The sequence below is a fragment of the Danio rerio genome, chromosome 7 (assembly GCF_052040795.2).
Source record: "Danio rerio strain M-AB ecotype USA chromosome 7, GRCz13ab, whole genome shotgun sequence".
NCBI lineage: Eukaryota > Metazoa > Chordata > Actinopteri > Cypriniformes > Danionidae > Danio > Danio rerio.
This window is the reverse complement of record NC_141027.1, coordinates 46,628,022-46,650,000: the sequence shown is the minus strand read 5'-3', so window position 1 is coordinate 46,650,000 and position 21,979 is coordinate 46,628,022. Positions and strand designations below refer to the sequence as shown.

Genomic DNA, 21,979 nt, shown 5'->3' with positions numbered 1-21,979 from the left:
AATTTGAAGACTTAAAAGTGTGACAAACACAGCTAAATGTTCTATATGATTTACCTGCTGGCTTGCTGGAGCTTTGAATCCTTGTTTCTCTTCTTGATCTATATTTAGCAGCCTCCCTTCGTTTTTTTCTCTGTATTCTTTGTGAAGGCATTTTGTGGGGATTTTTTTTTTCGTCTACAAAGTGTGTCAACAACAGAAAATTGTTATTTTAGATGTGATTTTGATTAGACATTCAAATTCTAAGAACATGGATATTTAGCACAAGTTGTAATGCAACGTATGAGGCGCCAGAGTTCCAAAAGTCAAGCGAACGCAGAGACTGAATGCACGCTAGAGGGACCGAGTTCACGCGAGCTAGACCGAGTACACGCGAGAGACCGAGTGGTAAGCGACCCGGTCAGGGTATATTCTGGGAAACTGTTTTCCAGTCACGTTTTGCAATCAGCAAATTCATGATGCACAACTCGCAAAGCAAAACTTACCTGCGTGCTTTCTTAACATACAGCTATCAATCCGCATTGAAAGTAAGGATGGCTGACGTGAAACTGACGTTTCGACACAGTGTCGAGATCCCGAAGCGCAAGTGTTTCGAAACACTGCACCGAAGCATGATCCGAAACACCCAGGTCACGTGACTAAAGTGTTTCGAAACACTTGGTCACGTGGCTAAAGCGATTCAAAGCATTGATCATTTCAGAGGCGTTTCAAGACCCGGAGAATCTCCATCTGACTGGCATGATCAAAATCTTAACTGTGTCTTGTATGGCAGTGGACTGTGCGTGTGCACAACAGATCTGTGTTACAAATTTGTTTTGGGTTCGAATCCCGACTAGTCCAAATACTACAAAATCATGATTTTATATATTTTAATCATGTTACTGTTTTATGGTGTAGTCTAGATAGGATACAGCTACGGATATGCCATCAATTTAGCATCATTTTTGTAACACTGTAAAACAATAATTAATATTTTTACAGTACTGTGATGGGTTTAGGTTTTGGATAGACGTTAATAAAATACAATGGAAAATTTAATTAATAATATAAATAATTATTGTTAACTTCTGGCCACAACTGTATCTGATCTAGCAACAACCCTGTTATATGAACAAAACAATACAAATTTATTTACAAGGTGTTTATTCGTATGTCAGAGCAATGTTGAAACAAAACGATACAACAACAAAGCATTACCAACTGCTATCAAAGCATTTCAAAATAATTGCTACAGTATGAATTCAAACCCATTATTCCCGCATAGTGGTTACGGACTCTAACCGCTCGTCTACACCACTTGAAGATTTAGGGCTACAAAGTGGGGTTTCATACCCTAATTTGCTCAACTGTTCTTTGCTGAAGCTGCTTCAGTGAAATACAATTAAAATGACCACTAGGTGTCGCCGTAGAGTGGTGTTTCGAAACGTTTCGAAGCTTCGACACATTTGCTTCGATAGTTTCAGTGTTTCACGAAGCCTCGCTTTGCCCACCACTAATTGAAAGCAAGAGAATATAAACGTAAGAGGCGGGGCAAGGATTTACATTTTTCAAATTGCCCCTTCGCTAAGCCACGCCCAAAACCCGCCACCAACCAATCGTGGCTTAGCATTTTTAGCTACGCGCAGGGACTTTGTCAAGCATTTGAGCGAGTGCATATGGATTGTGTAAATCTGATACCCGCTATCCTTTAAATTTGGACGGGATGGTGGAATTCTTGAGAAGCCCAAGTCTGCTGCCTGCAGATCTGGCCAAGAACACCCATCTCAAGCCCGCAGACTGCAGTCCCGCCTACCAGTAATTTTATTGGTTAGTGGAGATTGGGGCGGGCCTGCACATGCAGTCCCGCCCACCTGTAATTTCATTGGTTAGTGGAGACGTAATAACGTCAATGCCACGCGTGATTTTTTTTCCCAAACCAGTTCAGCGAAAGCCACGCCCCCTACGCGAAAACCCCACCCCGCTGCTGTGACTCACGTCCGTGACTCGATTTCATTGGTCCAGCTATATCACAATGGCAACGAACACAATTTTTTATTAAAACACCTAAAATACGAAAGGTTATCAAAGTGCGTGTATGAAATGAAACGTAGTACAAACAATCTACAGCTTATATAAAAAGCTGTGTTTTTAATGAATAAAAATAGTGCCTAAATACATGTAGTAAACACACACACAACAGCATCTTAACAATGAGAAAACATTTCTCTGTACAAAAACCAGCAAAAACACACAAACATATTATTTATTTATTTAAAAAGCTTTTTAAATTATTATTAATTTAACACAGCCCCTGCATGCAAACACAACCACTTTATATTTCGCTGTCTAGTAAAAAATAGTTAAATTGAAAGATTGATTCGGACAATATCTGGTATTAATTCAGAGAAAGTGGGATAGGAATGTGTATAATTTGTTGTCAAAATTAAGATATTTTGCAAAATAACCCAATTTTTTTATTAAAGAATGTTACATTTGTCCAACAATTTCACATGCTTAATGGTCTGTATGAATGGTATCAAGTTTGAAAATATTTGAAATATATAATGTTTAATGAAACTAAAAGGTCCTGTTAGACTCAAATTTAAAGAATTAAAAGATTTATTTCTATTGTCTATGCTTTGGGATTTGTGGTTTATTTCTTTTATAATATTGAGAAATAAATGACTTACTGAGTAATTAAGTTTTTAATTAAATTAAATAAAAAAGTTATTTAAAATACAATTGTATTTATTTTTAAATGATAATTAGTAATAATCAATAATGAATTACGTTCTCGGAGTAACTTGCCCAACACTGCACATAATCTGCATATCAGATGAAAATCAACTGAAGCAAAATTATATTGAACTATACCTGTTTGAGTTTAGATGTTTAATAACTGCAAATGAGACCAACATATGTTCTGCAGGCCTTTCAAATAAGGCTTTAATTTAATGCTGTACAAGTTAAAATTGATCATAATATGATTCCTCTCACAGTACCTTTTGTTTTACCTTTACTGTACTTTTCTGACCAGAAAATAAGAATAATCAGTTGGACAGGAATAATATTCATTGTTAGAGCCCTCCCATAAAAAATAAATATATTATACCCATTTTTGTAACACTTTATAATAACTACACACTATGAATAATTTATGAAGCATTAGCAAATTTAATTCATTATTTGTTAAGCATTAATTCTACATTAACAGAAGTTAGTAAGCAGTTTGTAACTACAGAAACAAATGCTCTATTCTTGATTTTTAAGCTCATCTATAATGTGCTTAATGATTGTATTTTCATACTTCGTTAATAATAATTTTTTCAATACTTAAGTATTGTATCATTTACAAACCAATTATTTGAGAGTACTTTGTGGCTTTTAAAGATCATTCAGAATGCATAAGTAAATAATTAATAAACCATTCAAAGTAACATTTATATATCTTTTTTAATTTGTATGTTTATAAATGCTTTAGTATTTTAACTTCATCCAGTATTGTGACCTAATCTAAAGTGAGGACTATTTATGCTTTATAAATCCCTTATAAATAACAATTAAAGGCTCATTTATTTTCTAATCAGGGAAAGAAAAAAAACACGACTTTATTCATTTCTAATCATTTGAAGATACATAAATTAATCTGCATCAAATGAAAAATACATTTTTGCAATCTTAACTAAAATAAAGTTACCGTTCAGTTTAAACTTTGCTAAATAACATTATAATGTTGCATCAAAATATATTGTTAAATTATTATATTGTTGTTGTTTTTTTTCCAATTTTAGTCGGATTTTGACACTCCTGTTATTCGGCAATGTTTAAACTTTACAGTAATTTTATTTTTTAGATAGGATTACAAAGATGCTGTTCATTTGACACTGAGCCTTTAATTGTCATTTATTAGGGATTTATAAAGCATAAATTGTCCTCACTTTAGAAATAGGTAGAGTGGCTCTGATAGGTTAGTTGGCTTTAGCAGAGGTGGCCAATCTTGGAGCTCAGCTGGTGGCAACGGTGGCTCTGGAAGCGTTGGCTATGGCAGCAACAGATCTGCCAGCTCTAGCACCACAGGCTCTGGCAGTTTTGCTGGAATGGGTCTGACTGTGGTTGAGGTTTTGTGAGCGGTTCTGTAGACAGTAACTCTGGTGCATGTGGCAGCAATAGCTCTGGTGGCAACTGGCAGCTCAGGCTCTGACATGGTAGCATCTCAACAGCATTAACTCCTACGGTGGTGGCAACTACAGTGACCCCTACAACCTTGTGCCTCAATGCACATTGTACAAGTGCACAGAGGTTGAGTAAGTGGGAATATGGGGATCATTGTTCCTGAAAAATAAAAACAAATCACACAAAGAAACTTATAAAAAGAATTATTTGTACAATTTTGATATTTCTAACTCACTTACTTGATCCTCCCCTTTTGTCTACAGTCTTTACCAAAGTGCAAACCATTTTTGCCCCACAGCATGTGTTTTTTGACAGCCGTTGTTGACAAGCCATGTCAATCTATCTATCCATATGACCTGTCCTAGGTTTATACAAATACTGGAGCCATCACAAGGGTAAAAATCTCACTGGACTATTACTAACCATTTTAAAAGTCAATGTTAATTGATATTTCTAACTGGCACACTAAAGTAAAATATATTAGTAAACATCTCAGTTTGTGTGAAGAATCTAAAATGTTTTGAACAGTAGAAATATGTATGTTTACAATATTTACTGTAAAGTTATTTTCAGTGTGTTACATTTATATAGTGTGAAAAAGAATTAACTGATTTTACATTGTCCCTTTTTAGGTTTTGTCACTGCCACTCTCCAACTTACTCAAGACTCACTAAGTTTTTTCACCCATTCCTTTACTTCCCAAATCTCTAAATGCAATTTTTAGAATTGCATCAAACTTGTGTGGCCCAAATGTAATTTACTGTTTGTACGGCCTAAGCGATAGGGGCAGAAGTGGTATTTATTCTCGAGAGGCAACCAGTTCTGTAAAAGTAGAAATAATGTACCGGAAAGACTGTTCACCCATATGCATTTTAACTGAGATATCCCAAAATTTTACAGTAAGCCAAGTTTATTACAATAATAGTAATAAAAATAATTAATATTACTTATAAATCTTTTAATGCTGTTTAAACGTTTGAGATCAATATTACCATTAGCTTTTTTGCTCACCAAGGCTGCATTCGCTTTATTAAAAATACAGAAAGTTGCATTATTGTGAAATGTTAATGAAATTTAAAGTAATATTTATATTTTGATGTAAATCGATAATTTATTCCTGCGATGGAAAAGCTGAATTATCAGCATTATCATTCTAGTCTTAAGTGTCACACCATAGTTCAGAAATTATTATAAATGCTGATTTATTACCATTGTTGGAAACAGTCTAATCAAATTAGTTTTCAGTCAATAAGAAACACATTATTTTAACTTCAGCATTTATTTCATTCTGTATTTTGGATTAATTTAAGCATCCTTCGATAAACAAAATTACAATTCTTGCTGATCCCAAATTTTTGAAAGACTGTGTACTATATTTGTGTGTTAAATGAAAAAAAACAATGTACTTTTTACCTTTAGATCCGCAGCTTGATCTTTGGCACTACAATCGTAAGTTACTCTCCTGAGGGCGATCGAAAATAATAAAATAAAAATAAATAAAATGAACACTATAAAAAATGAAATAAAAAACATACACTCACATCTCCATCACTAAATTATTAATATTAAACATTATTAAGATTATTATTTACCGTTTGTCAACGATAGAGCCATTAACGACGAACTTGATTGATGTGCACTCTGAACTTCTTTTTCAGACGACAAGTAACAACGTTGCCCAATGAAATCGCGCGTGTCACAGCCGCGGGGTGGGGTTTTCGCTTAGGGGGCGTGGCTTGCGCTGAACTGGTTTGGGAAAAAAAATCACGCCAATGCCACTACGTCGTGTCAGTTAACAGGAAATGCATTTACAACTTCTCGAAAATTGTTTTATTGTTAATAAAAAAAATTACACAAAATGTTAATTAAAAATATTATCAAATCATGAATTTTATTAATAAAGAAAACAGTTAGGTGAATTTCATTAGTATTTTTCCTGCAAAAATATTACTTCTTAAAAAGGATTCCTGAAAGATTACACTTACAGAAATTAACTAGTTTTACTTTTGGTGATAATTGTTTTTTGGCCACATTTAATTTTTCTACAAATACCATGATTGAACTATGATTAGTGTTGCCTAATATGTGTGTGTGTGTGTGTGTGTGTGTGTGTGTGTACAGATGTACAGCAGTAAGACTAACAAGTTACCAAGAAAATAATAATGATTTAAGATACAGCAGTTTTTTGATTGTCTTTAATAAACAAAAACAATTAAACATTTTCATAGGGGAATTCCCCTCCAGCATTAAAGTGGCACTCTGCTGAGCAGTATCCTGGAAAGTCGTGGAGTAGAATCCTCGCAGGACTCCCTTCCTGCCATCCCCAACATACCCAGATGGGCAGTCTTTAAAATGTCCCCACATTCAAAGCATTCGGTCAAGGAATATGGCACTCTGAACTCTTTTTTTGTAGTCCTCAGAAAACCTTTCAGAAAACGGACAGAGATGAATAGAAACAAATATGGAATATGTCAAGAACTTTCCTTAGTCACTATTTATAAAGATTTGGGTCACACTTTACAATAAGGTTCATTAGTTAATGTTAATTAATGCATTTACTAACATGAACAAACAATGAACAATGCATTTACTACTGTATTTGTTCATGTTAGTTAACGTTAGTTAATGTAAATACAGAAGTTCATGGTTAGTTCATGTTAACTCATGGTGCATTAACTAATGTTAACAAGCATGGACTTGGATGTTAATAATACATTAGTAAATGTTCAATTATGATTAATAAATGCTGTACATGTGTTGTTCATGATTAGTTCATGTTACTAAATGAATTAACTAATGAACCTTATTGTAAAGTGTTACCAAGATTTGTTTATAAATAACTTACTGTCCAGCCAGATGTAGTGAGCCTGCTCTCTGAATTCAGCATTGCTAACTATTTCTTTGAAGATCCTGCACGTCAAGGAGAGGCGCAGGAAAGCCACATCACCATCCTCTGTGATGACTTTTAAAAGGATTTGCCGCAGGATCTCAGGAGGCATCTGTACAAAATAGCCAATAATATTACCAAATTGCCGCTTAACATATGCATATTAAAATAAACAATTATAACAAAAATAAAGACTCTCTTCAATGAATATGCTTTGCACCATTGATTTAAAAGTACTATGTACTAAAATGTGTTCTTCAAAACAATAACAAGTGCTTAAATAACAAGTGCTATACAATGTTAAAGAACTGAACTGCTAAACTGAAGATTAGAAGTGAAATCAAGGCCATTACCACTTATTTTTTCTTTTTATCTGGATTATAAGCAAAGTCCCGCAAACACTTTTTTTTTGGCAAGACATTTGGACCAGAAGATGGAGCTGGTCCAGTGGAGGAGGCTGAGGGTCTGCTGTTTGTCCAATCATGCTTTTTTCTTCTATTTTAACTATTTCTACCTTCAGTTCTAATTTCCAACAAACGAATAAATGAACAATAATAACGAAGTGTGGCCAAAACACTCAGTTATATCCAAATACACCTGCTATGCCCCATATGGTCTAAAACCTGACAGGTGGACAAATCTAAGCTTGTTTTTAATAAAACAAATATAAATATACATATAATGAACAAAACTGCTAATAATAATAACATTAAACAAAAGCAAATTGTCATGAACAAACTGACAAAGCCCCCCGAGATGAAGGCAAGGAGGCAGTGGTTTTTTTATTTATGTAGGCTAAAAAGTAATATATTTTTGTAATATTTCATTCATTTAATTCTTTTTCATTTGTAAAATATTTACCTATTGCTGTAGCTACATCCAATGTGTATTAAGCAATGCTTAAGGGAGGCGCGCACAACTAACGCGCTCTGTGCTGGACTCTAGAACTTGTATCTGGTGCAGGCATAAATGCGCATGCAGTAGATGTGCACTTTAACTTACATAGGAGAAAACTGGACTATGGATAGCACGAAGACACGCAGCCTAATTTATTTCATGCTTTGCTTAACTAACTCTTTAAATAAAACTCTCTTGAGCTATAAAGGGAAAAAATGCAGAAGAAATTTCATTAAAATAAAATAAATGTTAGCAGAGACGCAGCTGCCAGTCATTTTCACATAAGTTTTTCAGTTAGGGATTAATATTAAAGTAAGTAGCCTAATAAAAATGTATATACTATAAATAATATTATAATTTATTATATCCATTATTATTATTATTATTATTATTATTATTGTTATTATTATTAGGCCTATTATTATTACTATTAATATTATTATTAAGCTATAAAATTGACAAAATGCAAAACCCTTAAAAATATTTGCTTTCATTTTGACATCGCTAAAGCACACGTTGCAGTTATGTAAAGAAACATCCCATTCTACAGCAGCAGTCTCAAATTAGGACACTTAAAAATGCCTTTTGCGTTTAAAGATGATCGGCCTGCGAAGTCAAGTTTACAGTGTTATAAATGAAAAATTTAGTGCGTGTGGATTTACCGCGGATCCACCTCTTGCGCTGCAGGCTGAATGGTATAGGCTTTCTGTTTGGCTACACTAATGCCTAAAAATGTAACTAAGTAACACATTAACTACTATTTTTAATGGCATTTAACATTTAAATTTAATTTTTAAATTTAATTTAGCATTAAAATATATTTTAATTTAAATGAAACATCTATTTTTTCCTAACGCTGATATTGGTTGGGTATACAAAGCGTGATGACTCAGATATGATTTAGTTTAGCTTGCATGTGTGGGCATATTTTGACGTCTTTACCGGAAACTTTAAACATTTATAACATTTAAAATAAAAAGGAAAGAAATAAGGAGACTAACATAATTTAAACCACTTGTTTGGTGCTTGAACCATGATCTGTTTGCATTAATGTAAACGGTATCGTTGCCTAAACTTTATTAATAAAATCGGTAATAGCGAAACTGAGCATATTATTATTACTAAAAAGTAGGCCTATATCGGTAATGCAAAGTAATAAATGAATAAATAGCCTAAATAAAAGGAACATAAAGGACCAAATTCAGTCATCAGGTCAAGTGCAATGGGAATAAAATGCGCCCTCGGTTATGATATTCTGGCGCCGCCTATAGCAAAACTTTATTGTTTGAGAAGAAAAAAAGCGAAAACTGTGGATGAAAACCTGGCTGCATGGGAAGACGGCGATAACATGAATTTTATCTGTTCTTTAACGAAAAAAAAAAAAAAAAAAAAAAAAAAAAAAAAAAAAAAAAAAAAAAAAAAAAAAATCGCAGACACGACACAGCTAGTGACGGCGTTTATTATACAACGCAGGTCGTGTTTATGATCATTAATATTAACAACTAAGATTAATAACAAATCAATAGCTTCTCTCGCTTTAGATTTGACCTTTTACAGCTTGTTTTTGTCGGCTCAATATAAGTTTATTGCATGTAGGCTACGAATCAATTATGAAGAATGATTAAGAGCATGCTTTCCTTCACTGCATCCTTTCCGTAATGTGTTTTATTTATTATTATTTTTTTTAAATGATGATAATTACTGTCTAAATATTCCTCCCCTATATACCACCAACAAATTACGCCCCTGTACCCAAGTATCCTACCTAAGTTAATTTTCATTTCATGTAAAAATAAAGAAATAAAAAGACCTAAGCATTATGCTAAATATCCAAACATAGGCTACATGTTTATGTTTAACTTTCGTTGATAAAAAAAAAAAAAAATGGTTTGTTGGTTGTAACTGTGGAAATATAAATTTCTACCAAGTAATTCCAAATGAAAAATAATCTACGTATAACTGAAAAGTTATATTCTCTGGTTTTTAATTATATAATTTCATTAACATCCCAGCTAGGAAGGACATTAACCTTTTGTCTTTCTGATAACAGGCTAAGCCAATGTAATGCAAATTGTCAGTTTCACAGCATGGGGTGTCTATTGTTTTCTCTTTTCGATCAAATGGTCAGGCGGTTTCTGTCTCCAGAACATGATGAGATTAGACCTGAGAAGCAGTTTACCCTGCCGACCACAACCCTTAATTTGCATGCTTTGTTTAGCCATATCCCCTCCTCCTAAGAACACAATATAGCCATGAAATCTTTGTCTTAATTCAGACTAATTCAGACTTGTGTGAGACTTGTGAGAGACTTGTGAAAGAACTTGCAGACTGCGGACCTCTAGTAGGCTTTTGCAGACACATGGAAATCTAAAAGACGCTGTATGACTGCAGATTAACCAACACGTCTCAATAAAGGAATTCTGCTTGTTTCGAGTCTCCTGGACTGGGTTCTCTTCTTCTTTTCACTCATTTATTTTTTTTTACAACATAACCCACCCTAAATCATCAACAGTCTGTTTTTAAGTATAAGCGGCTCCAGACAGCAAGTGCTCCGCATCAACGCTGCACTGTAAACGATTTCTTGTTAAATTAACAGAAAGTTACTGGCAACAATTATCCAGTAGCTGCTGTATTTCATAAAACAGTAACATTACTGTAATACTAATAACTTTAGTATTACATTTACTGTAAAATGTAATACATCATTTTACTGTTTTCTTTTTTACTGTAGCACCAATTACAGTAGTGATACACATACTGCAAAACTGAAAACAGTTTTTTACTGTACATTTTTACCATGCAGAACTACGGTATTTTAACGTTACTTTCATTATTACTGTATAGTATTTTACAGTTATTAAATGTTATTTTATTGTATTTAATAGTGCTACTTTATAATGAGAAAAACATTTTCAAAAATTGCACAAATGTTATTTTAACTGTTCAAGAAATACAAGAAAAATAAAGAAACTGAAACTTTACCTTCACAATAAAAGTTTATTGTGTAAACCATACTGAAACAGTAGCAATTATTCAATATAACAAAGCAACAGAACACTAATGAACAATTGATCATTAAAACCAGTCAACAATTAATGTATCAAAAAGTATTACAATTTTAAAAACAGGTGAAAATACTGCTACAAGACACGAAATGATGAAGGCCAAATAATGTTGTGGAAAGGGACAGTGAAAAAGGGCAGGAGCACTTCTGATGATCCTGCAAAAATGACAAGCAAAACCAATCACTGGAGTAAAAACTAATCATACCTCAAATGATTTCATTCATTTAGAAACCAAACACCGCACTGCTGTTTTATATATAGATATAAAACACTGTTTTTTATCGTTTTTTGTTGGCAAAATACAGATTGTTGTCTATTTACAATTACACTAACGTTAATGGGGAAAAGATCAGTCAAGTCAACACTTGTCAAGTATCCACACAGGTATGTAAAAAATAAAGTCTCATCTTAACTTAATGTCTGACTCTGCATAGCTTGAATATCTGATTCCATGACCACACTAGCGCTTCCATGAATTTAAGAGGGGTGAACACAGTTCATTCTGATCTTAAGAGGCTACATATTAAAAATAAATAAATAAATAAAATAATCTATTTTAATGTGACTAATGTTAATCAAGTACTTTTAAACTTTTAACATGTGAAAATTCACTTCTAACTTACAGACAAGATTACGTTAGAGAACATGAAAGCCGTGGGTGATTTAAAAAAAAATAATGCTAATGATGAGTTACTGACATTTAGTTCGCATAAAACAAAGTAATCACTAAGCATTCATTTTTGGCTAAATCTGCCGAGAGGCGCAGCGACACGATCAAATGTGTTAAAGTTGAGCAGAGAACTGAAGAGTAATCAAGCAGTCTACTTCATGAAATGTTTGTGGAAATATTCTGCGGTCAATTCGTATTACTGTATTTCAATATGCAGTGATGGCATGTCAGTAAAACAAATAAATATTATTACACCTCACCAGTGACATTTCCTCAAATTAAATCATCATGACGTTACTGTGCACAGCATCAGTAAAACGTTAAGAATAATTTAAATACCTAATTTTTCTAAAACAGTCACTGCTGATTACAAACTAACATTAAAAATAGACTTACAGAAATCCTTAATGCATGATAATATGAAGATTTATTACTCACTGATGTCGAAGCACTTCCAGGTTGTCAGAGATGTAGACAGGACAGAATATGTGCCATCAAATGAGCTCTTGTGCAGCCTTTGTTGGACATCAAGGTAGTATGTTCACCCACACTGTAAGAAAAAAAAAAATCTGTTATTTAACATGTTTTTTTCCCAGCAGCTAGGGTAACAGTCATTTGGGTAAGTCAAGTGGTTTATAATAAATTTATTAAATTCTTGCTTACCCATATATAGATGTAAAAGTAACCAAAATAAATAGTTTATTAAAATGTGTGGGATACTAAGCATGTTTGGTCTACAGAGAGAAGTAAACGTTTACTTTAAGCATTGATCCTAATGAATCTATTTCTGTACTACATCCAACCTCGCCTCGGAAACAGCATTTTTGAGCTTTTAGATCAGGGGTGCTCAACCCTGTTCCTGGAGATCTACCTTTCCGCAGAGCTCACCTGCAACCTTGATCAAGAACACCTGTCTTTATTTACCAAGTGCTCCTTCAGATACTATTTAGTTTGTTTAGTTGCGTTTGATCAGGGTTGGAGCTAAACTCTGCAGAAAGGTCGATCTCCAGGAACAAGTTTGAGCACCCCTGTTTAAGACAATGAAAAATAAGACATCTAAATGATATTTTATATTCAATCATTTGTTGTGAAATTTAAATGACTTCTATTCAGTATATACATAAAATAAAATTTAAATAGGAATAAAAAATAATACTCTATGTCAAATAAAATACTTTAGATCTTTTTACCAAAAGGTTCCTTTCCTCCAGTTAGTTTAGTTGCAGATCTCTCCACATCTGTGCTTTATTTGGTTCTTGACTGGTGTCACATTCCAGGTCCATCACAATCTGAGCTAGAAAGACAATATGGCAAAAGACAAGACACATATAAATAAGTCTCAGAATAAAATATTTAAAAGGATAGTTTACTTTTCTGCCACCATTACTCCATGTGTTTTAAATCCATTTGAATTTCTGTTGAACACTAAAGCAGATATTTTGAAGAATGTTAGAAATCAGTAACTATTGACATCCATATTTGAACCAAATTTCTTTTAAAAAATATGAGTTTGTGTTCAATGAAAAAAAAAAAAAAAAACTATTTTGAAACAAGTGGAGGATGCCAAAGATGCCATTTTTTTAGTTTTGGGTGAACTGTCCCTTCAATTCAAGTGTCACGCATTACTCATAAAAACTGATGTATTGCTTGAGGGAAAACTAAATCAAGTACCTCCTGTGGGCAAGCAGAATCATTATGCCATTGTATTCAGCCAACTGACCCAGCCGAGGCTCGAACCAGCAACCTTCTTGCTGTGAGGCGACAGCACTACCTACTGTGCCACTGCGTCGCTACTGGAAGAAGAAAAAGAGGTTGTACATGAAACTCCTCACAACAAATCTGTGAACAACTTGACATTTCAAAATCTAATCAAAATGAGGAAGACATCAACATTACCTTGAATAATCAAGTGAGGAGAGATTGGTAGCATCAGTTTTTTCAACATCAATTGCTGTAGCTGCAAAAAAGATAAATATAATAAGAGTAAAATAAGACTTAACATTTAATAATCTAAATCTATGGTACAACCATACCAATCTGTATGGGGTTCAAATAAATTTGAATAAAAATCATTCCCTACACCTGAACACCAAAAATAAAATGTACAATTAATGACACAATAACGTTATACAATAAGCTCATTAACCAATGAGAAATAGAAAACTAATATGAATTATGTTAATATTAACATTAGCTTAAAAGACATCAACTGAATTTTATTATCAGCTCAATTTAATAAAACAGTTAGACTTGTTTCATAAGTGAGTTTAGTGAATAACTAACTTACAGTTACCAAATTTAACAATAATGATAACTTAAGTTAGTCATAATGACCACGTAAAGACCAGAGCTTACCTTAACGTTAAACGTTTAACTTTTCATGGTGACTTTGCTCTCATCTCAGTGTTGTGCTGAAATAGAGAATTCATTAATGCAGTTAACCCCAAGTAAAAGTTACGTTTTTTTTCAGGTAACGTTACTATGGTCAAAAACTCACTCAAGATAAACTCACTGTACGTTATCTAATACCTCGCAAACACTACAAACACGGTCTGGCGTCGAATAACGTGACATAAGTACCTACAACTAACGTAACTTGGTTAATTATTTTAAAGTACACACACACACTACACGGAAATATACTCAAAACAATCCTTTAACGAACAGAATTTAACTTTTAAACACTTACCGAGGATGAATTCACTGGAAGAAAAGGCGACAGGTGGATTTCAAATTAGAAGAGTCGTCGCTTGCCAGGTGAAGGTCGAATCGAGTCGGCTCGGTTCTATGAATCGGCTCCTTAGAACAGTAAAAAAAGTCAAATCCGCCTAAAACCGATTCCTTTTTGTATATTATTGTAAGACACAACAATGAATCATTGCTGTTTCGTTATACTGCTCGGCCACACACATTTATACACATATTGCTGAACGTGCTTGTGAACACGTGTGATAAAATAATTCCCGAGCAAACGGTTCAATCCGATTCGGTGTCGTTTGAGTGCTGAACCGAACCAGTGCAAACGTGATAGTGATAAAATAGTAATAGTGTTTTTTTTTTTTCTCACTTTACCAGCGAAAATATTACATATATCTGACTTTAACAATAAGAATAAGGTTCGCTTGAAGTGTTTTGAGAATTAATATTTTTTTCTCCCAGGGTTCATTTCACACCAACAAGCAAATATAATGGCGGATGAGAAAAGCCAGATCATATCATAAATATTGCGTTTAATATGTCACGAAATGAAGTTTTAACAGTTTTTCATGCAAAATTGTAGTTTTTCCAAACTCAAATCTGTGGTTTGTTTTTAGATATCATATCTAATTTTAAGTGTGCTTTGCCGATAGGGAAGATTCTGACCTCCAGGGGTTGACGGCGCTCCATCACTCATGTATCTGGCAAACCTCATGCTTTAATCAGCTTAGACTTTATTGAGACATGCCCCTGTCTTCGATGACTAAATAATAAATGTGTTATGAAATAAAGTTTTAACCGTTTTTCATGCGAGAATGTTGTTGTTTTAAACTCATGTCTGTGGTTTATTTATTAAGATAGTGCATATTTTAAAATGTTGTTTTGAAAATGCGGAGATATGTGACCTCTACGGTGGCCCATATGGGTGCCCAATATTCTTGAATCCGTCTAAAGCAGGTTGGTCACTGACATTTAAGCTCACTTTGAAATCATTTTGTGTGTTTAACAGTCTTTGGTTAAGTGAATCAATTATTTTTGTTCCAATTTACGTTTTGGTTTAGCACAAAGTTATGTTTATTAAATATTATTTAATATTTCCATGTTACCTTATAAAATGAAGGTGCAGTGCACCCAAAAATGGAAAACCAGGGGACAGTTTAATGCACTGAATAGTCTGAAGAAACTGGTTAGGTTATTTACTTCACAAAATAATTTGTCTAAAAATAAATAAACATAATAATCATAATATATAGTGTGTGTGGAGTTGTTCTTGGTCATTTGCAGTACTGTATTTAGATGCACAGTAACGGATTTTTCCCCAAAATTCATTATAAAATCTACAGTAACATACTGTTAACCATGTTCACAGTATAGAAAAGTTGAAAATACATTATTATACTGTGAAAACAACAATATATACAGTAACACACTGTGCACAGCTTATACAGTAAAAAACTGTTGAGAAATGCAGTATAATACTGTGAAAACAACAGAAATCGTTTACAGTGTGGTTAATGTCAACTCATGTGTGAAACTGTGACCAAAAATCTCATTCTTTGGCAAAATACGTCTGTAGAAACGTGTGTTTGCATGTGTTACCATCCCGAGAGTCAACAAATATTTGTTGTACGTTTGCCAATCACAAAGCGCACCCCAGATAGTGCCTTTCCGTTCCAAAAACGCGCGGCGCACCGCACTGCCTTTTATGTTGACAAGAAAAAAAGAAGCCCGGTGCTCTTTTGTATGTCACTTGAAAACGACTGAATCAGCTGGTGTGCGGGAGTCGAGTTGCTGTCGATGTTATAATTTTAATAATATTGTGATATTCAAGATCTGTAAAGTAATACAGCTCTGGACAACTTTAAACAGCGACCACAAGTCTCTCCACCATCATTTAAAGTTTGCCATAGTCGCCTTGACAACCCAAACCCAATGTCACCTCAACAGAAACCCTGCAGTGCTTTCATTTGACTGAAGAATGAAAAAGACTGAGGTAACACGCTTTTTTTTCCACTCGAGCACACAGCGCGCAACGGCGAAATTTGAGGTGCACAGAGCGAGCATAAGCAGAAAGTAAAACACTAGCGGCCGTCAGTAAACCATTAAAATTATGCCCCGTATGCATAATGCAGCCAAACTTTAAAAAAGTACAAACCATATTTTTAATCGTTTAACTGCATTAATCGGTTACAAACGCGCCCTTTCGATTAATGGTTAATCGGTTATTTTAAGCGTCCCCAATTAAACCGCATGTGCAAGCTCTAAAATATTTTTTTTTTTCTCACGGCCGCACGCCGGAGATCCGGCATGGTGCCGGAATACTTTAAGCCCTGGATAATTGTCAGCTGGGACGGGGTCGATTGCCTCTAATTGAACAATAATACAAATTTTTAAAAACATCATATTTCTGCTGATTGTACCATTAAAAATACCACTGTAAACCATACCTGCTCTCTGCGTTCTCATTCTTTTTCTGAGGCTTTTTCTTTCAGCATATAACCTAAAAATGTTTTTAAAATAAAGAACTAAGATTAATGTAAAAATGTTATGCATTTCTTAAGTTTTTCTTAAGTTTTTTTTTTTTAAATTCTTAAGTTTTATGTAAAATGTGCGTGTAAAAAGACCTAACTTACTTCAAGGGGTAGTTTGTCAGCAAAACTATGCACCACCAGTGTCTTAGCACTTGCATGTCAGACTGGAAAATAACGAACAGATAAACTAATGCCAAGTAATAATAACAACAAAAAACCCCTAGAAAACAAAGTTTACCTCATTAAAATCAAAATGCGCCTCCATCAAAATGTATAGAGCATACTACAACATAAATTAACAGCACATTAGAGCAGATGTCCAGTTGCATACTAAAATAGCATATTTGTTTTGAATGATTCCAAGCAACAAAACAGCATATGCAAACATTAAATATGTTTTTAAATCAACTTTTTTTTTAATACTTACCATCGACACAAACACTCTACAGTTATTTGAGCAGTGTTCTTTGGGAATGCCCTGGGGATACAAAAAAAAAAAAAAAAAAGAACACCACCATTAACAACCACAATTAGTAAATTTAGTAAAAAAAAAAAAAAAAAAAAAAAAAAAAGACAAAATAAAGTGAAAACATTAAGTAGTTAAAGAACAATGTTTATGGGTGATGCTTACTGGAATTTCATCAGCACTGTACTCATCCCATGTGTCTGAACATACATGCTGTGCTAGTTTTCTGTAGAGAACAATATTAAAAGAAACAAACAAACAAAACATTAAACATTTAAATTGAAAGCACTTATATCACAGGACCTACAGTCCATCAGACATTCAGATGGGACTGATTAAAAGAACATCAATGAACATATAAAGATAGATAAATCTGAACAAAGAGGAAAAAAGTGAACAAAAATAAACAAAAAAGGGGATATGTGGTTTAAAACAGAACTACCATTGTCATGAACTCTGAACTTTTCACTTATAAACCTGTAACTGCTCAAGTAGCGTGCATCACTGAAGCCTCGTCCAGAGAGGGAATCAAGCCAATAGATCTCCCTTTTTTTTTGGGCTTCATGATCTATGACAGTGCAACTTTAACAATACATTTCATGAACTGAATCCTTACTTTTCAGGTTTTATATATAAAATAAGTGGAAGAGTTTAATATTTTCTATTTATTTACTTGACATTATGTATTATATTGACACATACACAGATCATCCAGTGATTGCTCGTCCAAGAAGGTAGTATAATGATGTCATGACTTGCCAGAATTTCCTTAAACACAATCATAAGAATTTTTTGAGAAATGTAGTATTTACAACACAAACACTAAATGACTTATTCTACACTCCCTCAGTAACAAAATCACACAATAACACTCACAGGAACATTAGACAGTGGGTCACCACACATTGGAGGCAACCAAGTCACTGTCACATATGCACTGAACACATGGACTGTTATACCCTGTTAAGTAAAAATAAATAAAAATACAATTAAACAAGCAGATACAATCCTTTACATTAAATAAAGAGCTTTTTGGTCTAGGTCATTCTTCACATTACCTGAAGGCCAGCAACATCCTTTATTACAGAAAGGCAAGCATTCAAAATTTGTAATCATTCAAGGATAAATTTATTCTACTACTTGGGTTAAGGTATTAATATACTAAAATGTGTTTGCAGAATCTAACTGTCGCCTCTACATCTTGAAGTATAGTCTTAATGTTTGGAAATCCAACCTGGTGAGGACTGTGCCTCCAAAAGATGCTTGAAATTCATTTTTTGGCCCTCTCTCCATTAAGGCATGGTTTAACTATGAATAGAACATACTATAATATACTGCAATACAATATCTTTCTCACTGTTCATCTTTCTGCATTTTAGTTAAAGTATTTTTAATAATCGTCTAATGAATAAAAAATGTTTCATGATATATAAATCTAACCTTCTCCAGCTGGACTGGACTGGGTGGCTGTGTCCAGCATGCCTTGTTTGGCTGCACACATTCCAGAGTGAAAATACTCCCAGAGGAACTTTGAAAAGGCACTATAAAATATATAAAATTGAAATAATTAGCAACAACACCCCATTTAAGATGACAACCAATATGAAAGAAAAAATATAAACAATTTAAATTTTTACAGTTGTTGTGTTGGTTCACTAAGGATCTCTTATCAGATGTTAACAGAGGGTGGAGATTATCTTAACAGAGGGTGGAGGTGTGCCTGTAGATTAAAAAAAACAGTTGATGCATTATGTAAAAAAGGTAATACTCTTACAACAACAAGTGGAAGAAGGAGGGCAACAAAGGATGGAAAGGAACAGGGTGGCAGTCAGGATCTGCAGGGTTTTTTTGTGTGCCAGCCAAGGAAGGTGAACTTTTAGTTTTCCTTTTTTTGCTTGTTTAATGTTTTCAGCGGTGGGGTCTTGCCCTCTGCCCTCAAATGTGTGGAAAGGTGGACATCTTGGTTGCCTTTTATTTGTGTGTGCACCTAAGCCTCAAGGGTAATCATAGATTGCGACATTAGGAAATTTTTCCATGACAGCAGAAGGTCCGAGATATCACTTGGACTCTCAGCTCTCAGGTTAAATTTGATTGAGTAAACAATCCCACATGGACACATGATTACACCCACACCACCTATAAACACAGAAAAAAAAACTAAATTATTGAAACACTAAATAAACCATTTCAACAATAATACATTTATACGTGGATCAAAAACCTTTCATAAATTATCCTAAACTTATTGAGCAGCAACCTTTCATATATTAGGATAATTTAAAAAACTTTGATCCACTTCAAATGTTTAACATATACTGTACACATGTGGGCATGTATACATATACAGTACACATACATGCACATACATGCGTCATAACTCACCTGAAGCACCCCAAATCTTTTCAAACACCTTGTTGTATGTCACACTATTCAACATTTTATCACGAAGTCTCAGGATGAGATCCATTTTGGAACCAATATTATCAACCCCACACTGTCGACACAGCTTTTTCATATCTGCAATCTAATCATAAGCAAATTTGAGAGTAAGTTCAGCAAAAAATAAATGAATTAAAAAGTACTTTAAAATAGTAGAGTGACATTTTTACAAATTAATTTGCAGCCTACTAATATTGGCTTTTTTTGGAAAAACTAAAACACTTCAATAACAATTTAAACAAAAATCTACCTTGAGGTGGAGAAGCTCATCTCCAAGCCTTCCTCAGTAAGAGGCACATCCATGTCAATCCCTCCATCTGGAGAATGCACTTTTGCATTCTCTGTGTTTAAAACCATGGTTGATCCCCTTGTTTTTGGACCTATCCACATGGACCAGTAGATGACTGAGGCTATGCCTGCCTGACAGATGTCACCTGGGGCTGTGTCTGCTGGGCAGATGACTGAGGCTGTGCCTGCATGGCAGGTCACCTGTGGCTGTGTCTGCTGGGTAGACGATGACTGAGGTTGTGAATCCTGGACAAATGATGACCCAGGCTTGGTCTGCAGCACAGATGATGACTGAGGATGGGTTGATAAGGCATGCTGTCTGGCAATGTGGTTTAGTAAATTTGCCCGAGTTAACACAATCACTGAACAATAGTAGCAGTGATTGTGGGATTTTTCTCTACATTTTAAACCACATTTTACAATTGTGAAATCTGAAATACAAAAAAAAAAACATATATATTTTTTTTAATTGCATACAATAAACCTTACTTGCATCTCACTCTGGCCTTTGGACAGTTGAATGACAAGCACATTTTTTATTATTTGAGCAACAAAGACCCAAGATTTATGAAGTATGATGGTTCACGTTACGTAGAAAATAAAGTTTGCCTGTGCCTTAACATAATAATAATAATTACAAATAAAAATGCAAATGAATATACACTTTGCAATATTGGCTAGTTTGACATCAAATTAAACTAAATTGATGAAAGCAAAACCTTTAAACTCACCATGATGTTGTACTGCCCTCTGTAAATGATTTTTGATGTGATAAAGCATCATTTGTGGCATAGTGTATGAGCAGAATGGGCACTTGTCACTGCAGTTTTTTAAATACTGCTCACATTTGTCCTTGCATAGCACGGTTTTATGCATATTTGCAAGGGGAAATGGCTCTTAAAAGAGCCGTTGGGTTATGAAGCAAAATAAAATAAAAAGTTGTAAACAAATGTAGGTAATAATTAACAGCAAAATAAATTAATAAATCAAAACAAAATGAGAGAAAGTACTGAAGTAAAAAAAAAAATGTACTCCACAAGAATTGTAAGGACGAATATATCAATGACAGGGATCTGCAAACTGAAGGTAGCACAGATCAATAGGTTAGGAATCAAACGTTTTATACTGCACATATTTAGCAGTAACATTATCAGAGTAACATATGTAAATTAGAGAACAATCCATTGAATGGATTTAATTCATAGAAGGAATCCCAATCAAATGTATATTTTGTTAATATCTTTGATATCAATAGACTTCATGTGATGGACTGCATTTACCAATCTGAGGTAAAGCTGATTTTATATTCCCACATTCGTTCAGCTACAACTGATGACACAGTCCTTATATTGTTTGCCACGCTGTTTTGAATATTCTGTATGAAATGAGAAGTTAGTCTTCTTCTTTTTCTTTGGCCTTTGTCCCGTATGATTGCGGGGTCGGCTGAAATGACAAGTTAGTATGACTTGAAAACAACATTAGCACCGTTTAATTGACTGAGAACAATGATGTAGGCTACTTTGATAGCCGTTGGCTGTTAATAAGACTTCTTGATTTAGAATTTGTAAATAATATTTTTCTGAAATTATATTATAAAAGAGGACGTCTGAATGTGCAAACATAAAACCAACTTTACCTCAATACGATCTACCTGGAAAACGCCAACTTATACAGCAACCATTCGTTTTTTACAAGGCTTTAAAACTTAACATCACATGAATAAAGGATTTAAATTAAATAATTACACATAATACGTAGCTTGTAACGTGTACTAACATGCGATGAAAACCGGAAATGAAAGCATACGTTAGGTCAACTGAATAGGCGGAGCGACATGTTCAGCCCCGCCCATTAGTAGTTATGTGCAGCCCCGCCCCATATTCAGCCCCG

At 34.0% G+C, this 21,979-nt stretch overlaps 2 protein-coding genes and 3 long non-coding RNA genes across 16 annotated transcripts in view; 1 reads left to right on the top strand and 4 right to left on the bottom strand.

The window, feature by feature from the left end:
* Positions 1–566, bottom strand: part of LOC147843167 (uncharacterized) — a 17,770-nt gene extending 17,204 nt beyond the window's left edge. The window contains exons 1-2 of the mRNA XM_087261666.2: positions 483–566; positions 55–174 (exon numbers count right to left, since the gene is read on the bottom strand). Coding sequence (XP_087117792.1) covers positions 55–174; positions 483–519 — 157 coding nt within the window. The 5' untranslated portion in view covers positions 520–566. The remainder of the gene's footprint in view (positions 1–54; positions 175–482) is intronic.
* LOC147843159 (uncharacterized) overlaps positions 1–21,979 on the bottom strand; it is a 541,229-nt gene that overhangs the window by 182,186 nt on the left and 337,064 nt on the right. The gene's annotated exons all lie outside the window — the stretch shown is intronic.
* Positions 1–21,979, top strand: part of LOC147843164 (uncharacterized) — a 176,315-nt gene that overhangs the window by 144,060 nt on the left and 10,276 nt on the right. The gene's annotated exons all lie outside the window — the stretch shown is intronic.
* Positions 6,297–21,907, bottom strand: LOC147843166 (uncharacterized). 12 transcript variants are annotated; one of them, XM_087261669.2, is made up of 11 exons: positions 19,000–19,138; positions 18,803–18,903; positions 18,239–18,322; positions 18,065–18,130; positions 17,528–17,588; positions 17,324–17,374; positions 17,135–17,179; positions 16,999–17,060; positions 16,813–16,865; positions 6,995–7,148; positions 6,297–6,574 (listed from the first exon to the last, which is right to left on the bottom strand). In XM_087261669.2, the coding sequence occupies exons 10-11, from the start codon at positions 7,146–7,148 to the stop codon at positions 6,396–6,398; spliced, it is 333 nt and encodes a 110-aa protein (XP_087117795.1). In that variant the 5' UTR covers positions 16,813–16,865; positions 16,999–17,060; positions 17,135–17,179; positions 17,324–17,374; positions 17,528–17,588; positions 18,065–18,130; positions 18,239–18,322; positions 18,803–18,903; positions 19,000–19,138; the 3' UTR covers positions 6,297–6,395. The 12 variants fall into 12 exon arrangements, 10 of the variants coding, with proteins under 10 accessions (XP_087117795.1, XP_088507185.1, XP_088507184.1 ...); XM_088651059.1 differs by lacking the exon at positions 17,135–17,179 and having other exon boundaries at positions 16,999–17,116; XM_088651058.1 differs by lacking the exon at positions 17,135–17,179.
* LOC148679680 (uncharacterized) lies at positions 10,911–13,460 on the bottom strand. Its single transcript, XR_015944713.1, has 4 exons — positions 13,340–13,460; positions 12,859–12,962; positions 12,107–12,218; positions 10,911–11,153 (listed from the first exon to the last, which is right to left on the bottom strand). It is a non-coding gene; the product is annotated as an uncharacterized LOC148679680 (long non-coding RNA).